Source organism: Dendrobates tinctorius, unplaced genomic scaffold (genome assembly GCF_039654945.1).
Source record: "Dendrobates tinctorius isolate UK_male_01 unplaced genomic scaffold, ASM3965494v1 ptg000332l, whole genome shotgun sequence".
Lineage (NCBI taxonomy): Eukaryota > Metazoa > Chordata > Amphibia > Anura > Dendrobatidae > Dendrobates > Dendrobates tinctorius.
The window spans coordinates 8,301,489-8,318,470 of record NW_027361998.1 but is presented as its reverse complement, the minus strand read 5'-3'; the positions used below and the strand labels follow the sequence as shown (position 1 = coordinate 8,318,470).

General features: G+C 42.1%; 1 protein-coding gene across 1 annotated transcript in view; it reads right to left on the bottom strand.

The window, feature by feature from the left end:
• Nucleotides 1-6,183: 6,183 nt before the first annotated feature.
• Nucleotides 6,184-16,982, bottom strand: part of CLU (clusterin) — a 36,179-nt gene continuing 25,380 nt past the window's right edge. Inside the window, exons 5-9 of the mRNA XM_073561970.1 lie at nucleotides 13,949-14,357; nucleotides 13,485-13,592; nucleotides 11,213-11,442; nucleotides 6,664-6,830; nucleotides 6,184-6,427 (exon numbers count right to left, since the gene is read on the bottom strand). Of these exons, the coding sequence (XP_073418071.1) occupies nucleotides 6,415-6,427; nucleotides 6,664-6,830; nucleotides 11,213-11,442; nucleotides 13,485-13,592; nucleotides 13,949-14,357 (927 nt within the window). The 3' untranslated portion in view covers nucleotides 6,184-6,414. The remainder of the gene's footprint in view (nucleotides 6,428-6,663; nucleotides 6,831-11,212; nucleotides 11,443-13,484; nucleotides 13,593-13,948; nucleotides 14,358-16,982) is intronic.

Genomic DNA, 16,982 nt, shown 5'->3' with positions numbered 1-16,982 from the left:
TCTTTAAGAAAATTTTTTCCTCCAGACTTTTCTTTCTCCTCTAGAATGCTCTGTTCTCAAGACTATTCTGTCCTTCAGACTCCTCTGTCCTCAAGGCCATTCTGTCCTTCTGACTCCTTTTTTCTCCTCCAAACTCCTGTCCTCCAGACTCCTTTGTCCTACGGACTTCTCTATCCTCCAGACTCCTCTGTTCAATATGCCCCTCTCTCCTCCTCCATACTCTTCTGTCTTCTAGACTCTTCTGTCCTCCAGACTCCATTGTCCTCCAAACTCCCCTATCCATCAGACTTCTTTGTCCTCCTCTGGATTCATCTGTCCTCTAGACTTTTCTGTCCTTCAGACTCTTCTGTACTTCAGACTCCTCTGTTTTCCAAACTCCTCTGTCATCACCAGACTCCTTTGTCCTCCCAACTCCTTTGTTGACAAGACTATTCTGTCCTCCAGACTGCTGTCTTCTCCAGACTCCTTAGTCTTCCTGACTCCTGTATCCTTAAGGTTATTCTGTCCTCCAGACTCCTCTTTCTACTCCAAACTACTTTGCCTTCCAGACTCTTCTGTTCTCCAGACCGCTTTGTCTTCCAGACTCTTCTACACTTCAGACTTCTCTCTTCTTCTCCAGATTCCTCTGTTTTCCAGACTCTTCTGTCCTCCAGATTCCACTGGCCTATAGACTCTTCTGGAAACAGCTTATCTCCCAAAAAAAAACAAAAAGATCAGCCTTCGGCAATGGCGTAAGCATTGAGCCCTAATGCAAAATTTACGACATGACCCCAACTATCCCAGGTCTTTGATAGTACTGTTCTCATATGGGCCAAGAATACCTTTGGACGCCACGGTTCCGATACCTGTGTGCATCTGTAACCCTTCCACCCATTATAGTCAGGAGTCTAACGGGGAAGAGTCGGAGGCCTCCGAGTCCATACGCATTAGACCATTTTAGACAAGGACTCGGAATGCTCCATAGCAAAATGATGCTGAATGGAGACTAAAAAATTGTATCCATGTTTGGATTTCTCTGTTTTTGTATGAGGTCTCTCAGGTTTAGTTTCTGGGACTGAACTTCCATCTGGAGCATCCCCCATATCTGATCTTGGAAGGCGGAGTGACAAATACTAGGCCATGATTACAGCTCTGACAGCCACTGAGTTCCATATCATTAACCATTGTTTGGGAGATTATTTTGAATACCATTGAAATGTACATTAGTGTGGCGCCCCTGAGGCTCAGTCGCCACAGAGGTACTGCACCTCCTCCTGAGGTGTGGTGCCCCACCATCCAGGTCAGTTGGAGGCTCCTAACCACGCTCCAACATCTGCATCCCACACAACACAGTAGTTCAGCAAAGCCACATTGCGGCTCCCTGCTTGGAGTGTAGCAGAGCACCTTTGGTGGCTCCCTGCTTGGAACATGAAACGTGCTGGGAGGCGTGTGGAGTTAGAATACATAAAAGAGCGGGAAGGATTAGTAGTTAGTGAGATTCAGTCGGGAAGTCACTCGGAGAGGAGTGAGGAAAGAAGATCCCTGGGAGAGGGATCGAGGAAGGAGGTGCTGCAGCAGATCTCAGTGACCTGGGTCTGCTGGCACGGGAAAGGAAAGACGGAGAAAGATATTGAACTGAATCCTGATCTTCCATAAGAAGGAGAGACTAGTACGGAACGTAGGAGTAAAAGGGAACAGAGGACGTGGGTTAGAGGAAGAACCCTGCCTAGAAGTTCTAAGCGCAAGGCCGGGGCCCGGTCCCCGAGGTTGTATGGATACTAATGGTCCTGCAGCAGACACCGGTGGAGTAGTGAGCTGTAAATGCACTACTCCCATCTAAGACTTGAGGGCACAACAGCAACTTGGATAGTGAGCCGGGACTCAGGAGTAAGGAGTCCCTGAAGCAGGCTACAGCTGTCAGCCGTACAAGTAGAGTTCTTGGGAACATCTGTCAGGAGGCACTCCAGTGTAACTCAGTACTAGGAGATCTTCACTCTTAAAGGCGCTATAGAGGAGACTTTCAGAAAGGTACATGTTGGCGGAGTGTTGGAAGGGAGTATTCCATCTTGCCTGGAGGTTGACTGAGTCCCTGACCCGGAGGACATGGCACGGAGGCCGGCACCTGTGTGTACTACAGACTGTGAGTAAAGCTTTGGAACTACAAGCCCTGGTGTCCTCCATTGATTCTTGCGTCAACACACCCAGCACTGCTGCATCTGGGTACCAGCTTCTACACGGCCTGTGCCTCTCCTCTACCCCTACATCTACACTGCCCTGGGGCTACAGCTCCACCTGTGGGGAGCTTCACCATCTTGGCTGCAACACACCACCAGCCCCAGAGGATCTGCATGCAGCGTCGGCTTAACATCTCACTTGCCGAACACCACAGGTGGCGTCACGAACTATTCCATTAACTATATTCCACCATTCATTCTCCCCTGTTAATTGGGCGCCCAGGGCCACGGACCGGGTCACTGCTGCTGTGACACTCCCCTCTGAGAGACCGGCCCGGTACCGAGTACCCCACAGCCCTGGGAGGGCGACCCATTAGTCTTATCTGCAGCTACAGTATAGGACAGTATTATATAAGATCATATGGCGCCATTATGTAGGATCTCAAAGGCAGTATGCTTAGTATACGGCATATTATTTGTGTGTTCCTTAGTGGTATTATTTAGGATGTATATGGCAGTATTCTCTTGGGGCTATATGTCAGAAATGTACAGGCTCTTGTAGGCGGTATTATTTGCATTCTGATTTTTTTGGGGGATGTATATAGTAAGATTTTCTTGGCACAATATGACAGTATTATGTGGAACTATAAGGCAGTATTATCTAGGTGCATGTAGGCAGTATTATTTGTATTCTCAATAATGTTTGGATCTATATGGCATATTGTGTTGCTCTTGAAGGCAGTATTATCTGTTTTGTCAATGGTGGTAGTGTGTGGCGCTATATGGCAGTATCATGTTGCTCTTGAAGGCAGTATTATCTATTTTGTCAATGGTGGAATTATTTGGGATGTATGTATATCTCACTTACTTATTTTACACCATTTGGTGGCATTGTCTGGAAGCTTATGACGGTATTGTGTTGGGTCTTATAGGTGATATTCAAATTCATATTATTTGGACACCATATGGTGTTATTGTTTGAGATGTATATGGCAGTAATTTCTTGGACTGTATGATGGTACTTTGTGACTCTCTATGGCGATATAATGTAGGTTCTGTAGGCAGCATCATTTGCATACTATATATTATTTGGGCAGTATATGATGGTATTATTTGGGATATATACGGCAGCATTTTCTTGGGACTATATGGCAGTGTTGTGTGGAACTGTATGGCAGTATTACATAGGCAGCGTTACTTGCATAATATACATTATTTGGGCAGTATATGATGGTATTATTTGGGATATATACGGCAGCATTTTCTTGGGACTATATGGCAGTGTTGTGTGGAACTGTATGGCAGTGTCACATAGGCAGCGTTACTCTCATGCTATATATTATTTGGGCTCTACATGGTTGTATTATTTTGAATGTACAGTATATGGCGGTAGATTATTGGCTTTATATGGCGGTATTATGTGCAGAAATTGGGAAAGCTGACTAAAATTGCAGGCAGGACTCCAGCTTTTGCTCATGTTTCTCTGTCTTTCGCAGACATCCTTGATACTTGTGTCTTCATCCTTATTCCTCATACAAAGACCTGAATAAGCCAATGACCTTTATCCCAAATTCTGCAAGAAAACCTATCAAACCTCCACTTTGCCAAACCCGTCCTCAGGTTCCCTGAGCTCCAGCGTAGTGTGAAATCAGGGCGTTCAGTTACCTCCTCACAAACTCTCTGGCTGGAAAGAGGAAACACGATCTTAGAATTATCTACTTGGCCTTTGTCACAATAAAGAGATTTTCTTGCACCTTGAAACTCTGCAACCAGAGCCTCTGTCTCCAGTTTCCGCCAGACCTGATTTTTATCTTCACGCCCCGATTCCAAATATTTTTTCGTCTCTTAACTTCCAAAAACAACTTGGAAAATACAAGGCTGACTCCTCGGGGATATTCTCTCCGGCCATTTTCTCAGTCTGTTGCAGAGGTCGCAGACACCCAGTGATGGATGCCTGCACCCTCCGGGAGCAAACACTGCAGACTCGTTTGTCAGTCTTCACTGCACATTATGAAATTATGGATTCACTATGGTACAATTTAATAGTTAATATATGGCAGTGTGACGAAAGGTCACCCTGTGCCACCAATATGTCATGATCCCACCACTGGCACGGGTATGTCAGCGGACGTAGGGATGCGACGCACTGCCGGCACACGGTTATCACAGGCACAGTGGGGGATAATCTTAGTTATGCCGCCTCTGGCACCATGTGACAAACATATACAGCAAGCTAATCTTGCTCTAACAATTTATCGCAGGGGGGTATTTTGGTTGCCCCACCACTGCTAACAACCTTCCAAGAACTGCGGGAATTTATGTGTATCCCACTTTTTCAGTTCCACTTTGGAACTGACAGCTCTCCGGCGCCCCCCTTACTCTCAGGTCAGTCAGGGAACTGCACCTAGGATAATTAGTCGCCGGATGGGCTGCTTGTTGTGCACATGCAATTAGACTACTGCAGTAAGGGAATTATCGATGCTTTGGCCGCGGCCACTCATTCAGCATCTAAGACCCTTCTGTACTGCCAATTAGCCCAACCAACCGAACACACCACGCTGCCACCAGCCACGCTTTATTTAATCAAAGAGTTAATTAAGAGGGTCCGTGGCAAACCCCCAAATTAGTAGCGATTATTTAAAAAAGGCGCATAGTTCGTTTCTTAGAGCATGAAGACAGACTGATAATTTTATCATTTATTCCCAAAATGTGGGCAGTGATTACACAGATAAAAGTTGTAACAAAGTTGAGGCATTAAAGATGTACAATGCAAATATATAAAAATAACAGGGATGAAAACCAAAATTACACTTACAGTTGCTTATGGTTCTTTAGGCAAGCCATGTGGCTCGGGGGGGAGGGGCAGCCAACCACACATCCCCGGACATCTGCAGGTCTTTCTAGCATGGCATCTGCAGCTTCAACTGAGGAATTGTAAGGGAGGGGGTACCTAGGGTCGGTTACATCATGAAAGGGGCAGTCTGGGGAAGTTCAGCCCTCCTTTCTCCAAGTTTCCATTTAACTAAGAAACTTATAAAAACCATATCTTAATGAGGGAAGCTCGTATAAGCACACAGATGGTCTCATTTTTCTCAATTTATCGAATCCAATAAAACAACATCAAACATGCCATAATTAAGACACTCCATTTGGGAGCAATCCATATCTCAGTTTCTGGAGGGGTTAGAGCCGTGAGAATTAGGGATTAGAAAGTTGGTTTCGTGCCCTTCGCAGAAATGAAATTATTATATCTCTGCTGGGAGGGAGGTGCACGCTAGAGCTTCTTTAATATCTCTCATTGTTTTATTTCAGCCGCATGTCTCAGACAAAGAAATGCTGTCCCTTAACTAACCAACATTCCTTTCTACAACAGGAAATGGACGGTGTCCTGTTACCAAATGCAGGCAGAGAGCTGTAAGTGAATAAGTAGGGAGAAACAAAAGGAGGGGGGCTGCAGCTGTGTGACAGGGAGATTTTCTCCTAGAATGGAGGATTCTGGAAGGTTCCAACAAAATCATGACTTACAGTACATTACAGGCAGTATTATATTTTCACAGTATGGTGATATTATAGAGCTGCTATACGGTGCACCATATGTGTATTATTTAGGCACGTTATGGCGGCATTATATGTTCACTTCTGTACAATTTGATAGGTACAGTATGGCAGTATTATATAATCACAGTATCATGGTATTATTTAGCTGCTATAGGGTACAAAAAAAATCTGGGAATCGTACAGTTGTATTATTTAGGCACTATAGGGCAGCATTAAGTATTGACATACAGCACATTTTGGCAGCTGTTGTATGGCGGTAATATGTGGGCACTGTATGTTAGTATTATAGCCATTGTCATTGGGGATTAGCAGTATTATAACACTTTCCATTTTCACAGGAACATGAGGCCCATCTGATTTATGTGTTGTTCTTAAAGAGACCCTAGTGCTTTATGGGGCCAATAAAATAATATCGTCGATATACACTGTGTGCACAGTATTAATGACGACGATGGATGACACCAGACACCTCCAACGTTAAAGGTCTTTTATTTTATTTTTCTTTTACATTTTTGGTCCCTACAACAAAAAAAAAAGCAGCAAACGACAGAACCAGTAGTAGTATAACAGTAGTAAGACGGTAATAGTGCTGTATGGGGAGAGATGAGCATCCAGGATCCGGAGCGGAAGTGGTAAAGGCTGAGATCTGCGGGGACGTGGAAGGTGGAGGCTTCAGGAGCCACTATGGTCCCCCCACGTCCGATCAGGCGGCCTCGCTGCGGGAAAAACAAAGGAACAATCCGATGTCAGCAGATTACAAAAAGGCGAAATCTAATCCCATATTATTCCCATAAAAAATCCATCACCCAAATCCCAAAAGAAAGTGGAATGACGACCGCACCTGGATGTTCATCTTCTATAAAAAATAGTCACCGGGTAAAAAAAACACCCCCATTATAAACCAAGAAGCTTCTAACATATTACAAATCCGACATCACGGAATAAACCTCACATGATTTCCTTCTTGAATCTCTTTAAAGCCTCTTCAGCGACAAGCTCTGCAAAATTTGGATCCTGTATACGGATATGGCCGGGTACAGTGAAGGTAAAAGGCTCCGAATCAAAAAGGTTCACTGTTACAGTGGTCTCAGAAGGCTCCCCCGCACTGCTGGAGTGTGCCTGAAAGGGGGAGAAAACACAAAAGTATATAGATATGGCCCCATATATAGGAATGTAACTACTATAATACTGCCCCCTATGTACAAGAATATAACTACTATGATACTGCTCCTATGTACAAGAATATATCTACTATAATACTGCCCCCTATGTACAAGAATATAACTACTATAATACTGCTCCCTATGTACAAGAATATAACTACTATAATACTGCTCCTATGTACAAGAATATATCTACTATAATACTGCCCCCTATGTACAAGAATATAACTACTATAATACTGCTCCCTATGTACAAGAATATAACTACTATAATACTGCTCCCTATGTACAAGAATATAACTACTATAATACTGCCCCCTATGTACAAGAATATAACTACTATGATACTGCTCCTATGTACAAGAATATATCTACTATAATACTGCCCCCTATGTACAAGAATATAACTACTATAATACTGCTCCCTATGTACAAGAATATAACTACTATGATACTGCTCCTATGTACAAGAATATATCTACTATAATACTGCCCCCTATGTACAAGAATATAACTACTATAATACTGCTCCCTATGTACAAGAATATAACTACTATAATACTGCTCCCTATGTACAAGAATATAACTACTATAATACTGCCCCTATGTACAAGAATATAACTACTATAATACTGCTCCTATGTACAAGAATATAACTACTATAATACTGCCTCTATGCACAAGAAAATAACTACTATAATACTGCTCTTATGTACAGGAATATAACTACTATAATACTGCTCCATATGTACAAGAATATAACTACTATAATACTGCTCCCTATGTACAAGAATATAACTACTATAATACTGCTCCTATGTACAAGAATATAACTACTATAATACTGCTCCTATGTACAAGAATATAACTACTATAATACTGCCTCTATGCACAAGAAAATAACTACTATAATACTGCTCTTATGTACAGGAATATAACTACTATAATACTGCTCCATATGTACAAGAATATAACTACTATAATACTGCTCCCTATGTACAAGAATATAACTACTATAATACTGCTCCCTATGTACAAGAATATAACTACTATAATACTGCTCTTATGTACAGGAATATAACTACTATAATGCTGCCCCATGTACAAGAATATAAGTACTGTAGTACTGCTCCTATGTACAAGAATATAACTACTATAATATTGCTCCTATGTACAAGAATATAACTACTATAATACTGCTCCTATGTACAAGAATATAACTACTGTAATATTTCCTCTAATTTCAAGAATATAACTACTATAATACTGCCCCCTATGTACAAGAACATAACTACTATAATACTGCTCCTATGTACAAGAATATAACTACTATAATACTGCCCCCTATGTACAAGAATATAACTACTATAATACTGCCCCTATGTACAAGAACATAACTACTATAATACTGCCCCTATGTACAAGAATATAACTACTATAATACTGCCCCTATGTACAAGAATATAACTACTATAATACTGCCCCCTATGTACAAGAATATAACTACTATAATACTGCCCCCTATGTACAAGAATATAACTACTATAATACTGCTCCTATGTACAAGAATATAACTACTGTAATATTTCCTCTAATTTCAAGAATATAACTACTATAATACTGCCCCCTATGTACAAGAACATAACTACTATAATACTGCCCCTATGTACAAGAATGTAACTACTATAATACTGCCCCTATGTACAAGAATATAACTACTATAATACTGCCCCCTATGTACAAGAATATAACTACTATAATACTGCTCCTATGTACAAGAATATAACTACTATAATACTGCTCCTATGTACAAGAATATAACTACTGTAATATTTCCTCTAATTTCAAGAATATAACTACTATAATACTGCCCCCTATGTACAAGAACATAACTACTATAATACTGCCCCTATGTACAAGAATATAACTACTATAATACTGCCCCTATGTACAAGAATATAACTACTATAATACTGCCCCTATGTACAAGAATATAACTACTATAATACTGCCCCTATGTACAAGAATATAACTACTATAATACTGCCCCTATGTACAAGAATATAACTACTATAATACTGCCCCTATGTACAAGAATATAACTACTATAATACTGCCCCTATGTACAAGAATATAACTACTATAATACTGCCCCTATGTACAAGAATATAACTACTATAATACTGCCCCTATGTACAAGAATATAACTACTATAATACTGCCCCTATGTACAAGAATATAACTACTATAATACTGCTCCTATGTACAAGAATATAACTACTATAATACTGCCCCTATGTACAGGAATATAACTACTATAATACTGCTCCTATGTACAAGAATATAACTACTATAATACTGCTCCTATGTACAAGAATATAACTACTATAATACTGCCCCTATGTACAGGAATATAACTACTATAATACTGCTCCTATGTACAAGAATATAACTACTATAATACTGCTTCCTATGTACAAGAATATAACTACTATAATACTGCTCCTATGTACAAGAATATAGCTACTATAATACTGCTTCCTATGTACAAGAATATAACTACTATAATACTGCTCCTATGTACAAGAATATAACTACTATAATACTGATCCTATGTACAAGAATATAACTACTATAATACTGCCCCTATGTACAAGAATATAACTACTATAATACTGCCCCTATGTACAAGAATATAACTACTATAATACTGCCCATATGTACAAGAATATAACTACTATAATACTGCCCCTATGTACAAGAATATAACTACTATAATACTGTCCCTATGGACAAGAATATAACTACTATAATACTGCTCCTATGTACAAGAATATAACTACTATAATACTGCCCCTATGTACAGGAATATAACTACTATAATACTGCCCCTATGGACAAGAATATAACTACTATAATACTGCTCCTATGTACAAGAATATAACTACTATAATACTGTCCCTATGTACAATAATATAGCTACTATAATACTGCACCTATGTACAAGAATATAACTACTATAATACTGCTCCTATGTACAAGAATATAACTACTATAATACTGCTCCCTATGTACAAGAATACAACTACTATAATACTGGTCCTATGTACAAGAATATAACTACTATAATACTGCTCCTATATACAAAATATAACTACTATAATACTGCCTCTATGTACAAGAATATAACTACTATAATACTGCCCCTATGTACAAGAATATGACTACTATAATACTGCCCCCTATGTACAAGAATATAACTACTATAATACTGCCCCTATGTACAAGAATATAACTACTATAATACTGCCCCCTATGTACAAGAATATAACTACTATAATACTGCCCCTATGTACAAGAATATAACTACTATAATACTGCCCCCTATGTACAAGAATATGACTACTATAATACTGCTCCTATGTACAAGAATATAACTACTATAATACTGCTCCTATGTACAAGAATATAACTACTATAATACTGCCCCTATATACAAGAATATAATTACTATAATACTGCTCCTATGTACAAGAATATAACTACTATAATACTGCCCCTATATACAAGAATATAACTACTATAATACTGCTCCTATGTACAAGAATATAACTACTATAATACTGCTCCTATGTACAAGAATATAGCTACTATAATACTGCCCCTATGTACAAGAATATAACTACTATAATACTGCCCCTATATACAAGAATATAACTACTATAATACTGCCCCCTATGTACAAGAATATAACTACTATAATACTGCTCCCTATGTGCAAGAATATAACTACTATAATACTGCTCCTATGTACAGGAATATAACTACTATAATACTGCTCCTATGTACAGGAATATAACTACTATAATACTGCTCCTATGTACAAGACTATAACTACTATAATACTGCCTCCTATGTGTAAGGATATATGAGGACACAGCCATTAATTCACCTGTAGAAATAACATTAGCGTCAGTGCCCACATGTAGCTGTAAGTACTGGAGTGTAGGTAATGTGAGACATACTGTGATACATAGTAACACAGTAAGATGGCGCCTGTGCACCTCGATTCGTGTTGTGACGCGGTGTGTTATATTACCCCATTTCCCCATTTGTTATTGCTTTTTCTGCTTGGTATAGTTATATTTCTCGTACATTTGGTTCCATGTGCACTGAGTTTTTCTGTAGACTTATTATTACGCAGTGCTGACCCGCTGTTGTCTTCCATGGTAACATTTTGTTGCATCACGCACCTTGTCCTACGGCTTTAGTTGGTTTCTTCCTCTATATATATAGGCACTCACTCTACATTTTAGTTATGTTATGCCTTGTACTTACTGTTGATACTTGGAATACCCCATTCTTGTTGCCTTCCGTGAGATTGGCGAGCTTGGACACCCATCCATACTGCCCACTTAGGTCTTCTAGAACATTGGTGGCGTTGAGCATCTTCTCGTGCACCTTCTGCAGTAACTCCTCGTACTGGTTGCTGAACCTTTCCGCCTGACGAACTGATTCCTCAAACTTTTCCTTTAGTTTTCCATACATTTTATCTTTCCCGGTGCAGTCTGGATGAGGAAGAAGACGTTCCACCATCGTCATCTACATCATCTGCAGAATATCTCAACTTTGCCAACATTATCAGCTAGATCATTCTCTATCGTCATCATCATCCTATATCATCATCGTCTACATCATTCTCCATCATCATCATCATCCTATATCATCATCGTCTACATCATTCTCCATCGTCATCATCATCCTACATCATCATCATCTACATCATTCTCCATCGTCATCCTCATCCTATATCATCATCGTCTATATCATTCTCCATCATCATCATCCTACGTCATCATCGTCTACATCATTCTCCATCGTCATCATCATCCTATATCATTATCGTCTACATCATTCTCCATCGTCATCATGATCCTACATCATCATCGTCTACATCGTTCTCCATCGTCATCATCCTACATCATCATCGTCTACATCATTCTCCATCATCATCATCCTACATCATCATCGTCTACATCGTTCTCCATCGTCATCATCATCCTATATCATTATCGTCTACATCATTCTCCATCGTCATCATGATCCTACATCATCATCGTCTACATCGTTCTCCATCGTCATCATCCTACATCATCATCGTCTACATCATTCTCCATCATCATCATCCTACATCATCATCGTCTACATCGTTCTCCATCGTCATCATCCTACATCATCATCGTCTACATCATTCTCCATCATCATCATCCTACGTCATCATCGTCTATATCATTCTCCATCGTCATCATCATCCTATATCATTATCGTCTACATCATTCTCCATCGTCATCATGATCCTACATCATCATCGTCTACATCGTTCTCCATCGTCATCATCCTACATCATCATCGTCTACATCATTCTCCATCATCATCATCCTACATCATCATCGTCTACATCGTTCTCCATCGTCATCATCATCCTATATCATTATCGTCTACATCATTCTCCATCGTCATCATGATCCTACATCATCATCATCTACATCGTTCTCCATCGTCATCATCCTACATCATCATCGTCTACATCATTCTCCATCGTCATCATCATCCTACATCATCATCGTCTACATCGTTCTCCATCGTCATCATCATCCTATATCATCATCGTCTACATCATTCTCCATCGTCATCATCATCCTACATCATCATTGTCCACATCATTCTCCATCGTCATCATCATCCTACATCATCATCGTCTACATCGTTCTCCATTGTCATCATCATCCTATATCATCATCGTCTACATCATTCTCCATCGTCATCATAATCCTACATCATCATCGTCTACATCATTTTCCATCATCGTCATCATCATCCTACATCATGATTGCCTACATCATTCTCCATTGTTCTTCAGTGTCATCATCATTCTTCATGACCAGAAGTCGTCACCATTAGTCTCGACATCTTAAAGGTCATCCTAATTACCACATATGGTGGAGAAAGCAGACATCATCATTTACACCGTCATCCACATCCTAATCATCCTCAGCTTTAGCTGTACATCCTAATTAATCATCATCCATATCCACTCCAAGCATTATCTACATCATCCTCACCATATTCTGTGTCACACATAATCATATACATCCTAATCAACATCATAAGTCTTCAGTATCTACATTATCATCATCATCATCCTTCTCACCATTCCCGGGCTTTATTATCAGTGTTAATCACTCTATACAGGGTGGGCCATTTATATGGATAAACCTAAATTAAAGGGGAACTTCCTGTTTGTGGCACATTAGTATAGATGGGTGGTGACCACGGTGGCCACTTTGAAGTCGGCCATTTTGAATTGCATCTTTATAAATGGCCCACCCAGGTCTATCCATATGAATGGCCCACCCTGTACATCTACATTGTAGTCACCACATTTGGTAACCAGCTTTACATTGTCTGCACCAATGTCATCATCATTACTTTCCAATTTACTTTGTATGTCATCATCTACATAGTATCTTACTTCATCATCATAATCATCATCATCATTTGTCCGCCAAGCCATGAACACATTCTTGCTGGTTACCCTCTGGATCATTACCTATGGCCAGGATCTCCTTGCACTTTTCACACTTGTCTGTCATCTTCAGGCAGCCGGCAGAGTTCCTCCTCAGCTCCCGGCAGACAATTTTATCATCTGTGGAATTTCCTGATCAAAAACAGTTTAGAAACCTTTCACAAATCAGATCAGTAGAAATAATTATTGTCGTGTTCCCAAGATCTCATCACTTTCCCGGCTTCTGCTTGCTGTCAGTAACTGAGATCACCCTTTTGTTATATTCAGAGGCAGCAGCCCTGTAGTATCTAGTGCTGTCCTCAGCTAATGTATACACTTGTATCCAGTGTGGACAATGCTTTATGTCCTGATACATTGTAATAAACCGGCAGTGAGATTTCTGCAGCTACTGCTGGTCTCTGCCCATTACCAGCAGAGTCAGAGCACACAGCACTAATATGACAATACGATAGTTAGGGGACAAAGAAATCTATGGCGTGACATCTTACCTCTTCCCTCAATGGGCTGACGGGCGAGATGGTTGTGTCTCTCCATTATCTTCTTTGCAGCCTCAAAAAGAGATTCAAAGTTGCTGGGGAAAAACGGTTCGAAGAGCGTGGACCTCTCCCTGCGGGACTGTTTAGTGAAGGGAAACTGCAGTCTCTCAAAAGGAAATGAATTCCAGCCTGGAGCACTAAACGAGCTCTGGAAGGGACTGGAGATGAAGGGCTTCATGTGGTTGAAGGCTTTAATACTGTCCTGGAAAAGTTCGTCCATGCTGTCCTCCACAATGCTGTACCCATCCTCCAGGTCCTCAAGCGTCATGTGCTGCTGCTCTTCCTGCCGGGTCAAAGCGTCCACCTTATCTCCATTGTGGAAAATGTTAAACGGAGACGATCTGTTCAGGAAGTCTTCAAACTATGGAGAGAAGAAAATAGTGGACACATGGACTATGTCTGAGGCCGTGAACATCCACAGGAGCTCTGCTCTCCAGCTTCATATATTAAAGAAAAATTGAGTCTAACCAACATGCTGGGTCTCTACAAGGAAATAAGTGCAAATCTGGATGTTGGTCGACTAGATGGGATATATCAGGACGTTGATACTGTACCACATAGCAGCCTTGTACTGATGCTTCAGAAGTCTAGACTAGGGGACACTATATGCAGATGGGTAAAAAACTGGTTAAGGGGACAAAGTCATTAGTGGGGATTACAAGTATTAGAGCTGGGAGCTATGGAGACCACAATGACTAATAAAGGCAGCAGTGGGGACCACGAGGTTCAGTACTATGAGCAGTGGGGACCACGAGGATCAGTACTATGAGCAGTGAGGATCACAAGGATCAGTACTGTGAGCAGTGGGGACCACATGGATCACTACTGTGAGCAGTGGGGACCACGAGGATCAGTACTATGAGCAGTGAGGATCACAAGGATCAGTACTGTGAGCAGTGGGGACCACGAGGTTCAGTACTATGAGCAGTGGGGACCACGAGGATCAGTACTATGAGCAGTGAGGATCACAAGGATCAGTACTGTGAGCAGTGGGGACCACGAGGTTCAGTACTATGAGCAGTGGGGACCACGAGGATCAGTACTATGAGCAGTGGGGACCACGAGGATCAGTACTATGAGCAGTGGGGATCACAAGGATCAGTACTGTGAGCAGTGAGGACCACAAGGATCAGTACTCTGAGCAGTGGGGACCACAAGGATCAGTACTGTGAGCAGTGGGGACCATAAAGATCAGTACTATGAGCAGTGGGAACCACAAGGATCAGAATTGTGAGCAGTGGGGATCACATAGATCAGTACTGTGAGCAGTGGGGACCACAAGGATCAGTATTATGAGCAGTGGGGATCACATAGATCAGTACTGTGAGCAGTGGGGACCACAAGGATCAGTACTGTGAGCAGTGGGGACCACATGGATCAGTACTGTGAGCAGTGGGGACCACAAGGATCAGTAGTGTGAGCAGTGGGGACCACAAGGATCAGCACTGTGAGCAGTGGGGACCACAAGGATCAGCACTGTGAGCAGTGGGGACCACAAGGATCAGTACTGTGAGCAGTGGGGACCACAAGGATCAGTACTGTGAGCAGTGGAGACCACAAGGATCAGTACTATGAGCAGTGGGGACCACAAGGAACATTACTGTGAGCAGTGGGGACCACAAGGATCAGTAGTGTGAGCAGTGGGGACCACAAGGATCAGTACTGTGAGCAGTGGGGACCACAAGGATCAGTACTATGAGCAGTGGGGACCACAAGGATCAGTACTGTGAGCAGTGGGGACCACAAGGATCAGTATTATGAGCAGTGGGGATCACATAGATCAGTACTGTGAGCAGTGGGGACCACAAGGATCAGTACTGTGAGCAGTGGGGACCACAAGGATCAGCACTGTGAGCAGTGGGGACCACAAGGATCAGTACTGTGAGCAGTGGGGACCACAAGGATCAGTAGTGTGAGCAGTGGGGACCACAAGGATCAGCACTGTGAGCAGTGGGGACCACAAGGATCAGCACTGTGAGCAGTGGGGACCACAAGGATCAGTACTGTGAGCAGTGGGGACCACAAGGATCAGTACTGTGAGCAGTGGAGACCACAAGGATCAGTACTATGAGCAGTGGGGACCACAAGGAACATTACTGTGAGCAGTGGGGACCACAAGGATCAGTAGTGTGAGCAGTGGGGACCACAAGGATCAGTACTGTGAGCAGTGGAGACCACAAGGATCAGTACTATGAGCAGTGGGGACCACAAGGATCAGTACTGTGAGCAGTGGGGACCACAAGGATCAGTACTGTGAGCAGTGGGGACCACAAGGATCATTACTGTGAGCAGTGGGGACCACAAGGATCAGTACTGTGAGCAGTGGGGACCACAAGGATCAGTACTATGAGCAGTGGGGACCACAAGGATCATTACTGTGAGCAGCGAGGACCACAAGGATCAGTACTGTGAGCAGTGGGGACCACAAGGATCAGTACTGTGAGCAGTGGGGACCACAAGGATCAGTAGTGTGAGCAGTGGGGACCACATGGATCAGTACTTTGAGCAGTGAGGACCACAAAGATCATTACTGTGAGCAGTGGGGACCACATGGATCAGTACTGTGAGCAGTGGGGACCACAAGGATCAGTACTGTGAGCAGTGGGGACCACAAGGATCAGTACTGTGAGCAGTGGGGACCACAAGGATCAGTAGTGTGAGCAGTGGGGACCACAAGGATCAGTACTGTGAGCAGTGGGGACCACAAGGATCAGTAGTGTGAGCAGTGGGGACCACAAGGATCAGTAGTGTGAGCAGTGGGGACCACAAGGATCAGTACTGTGAGCAGTGGGGACCACAAGGATCAGTAGTGTGAGCAGTGGGGACCACAAGGATCAGTACTGTGAGCAGTGGGGACCACAAGGATCAGTAGTGTGAGCAGTGGGGACCACAAGGATCAGCACTGTGAGCAGTGGGGACCACAAGGATCAGCACTGTGAGCAGTGGGGACCACAAGGATCAGTACTGTGAGCGGTGGGGACCACAA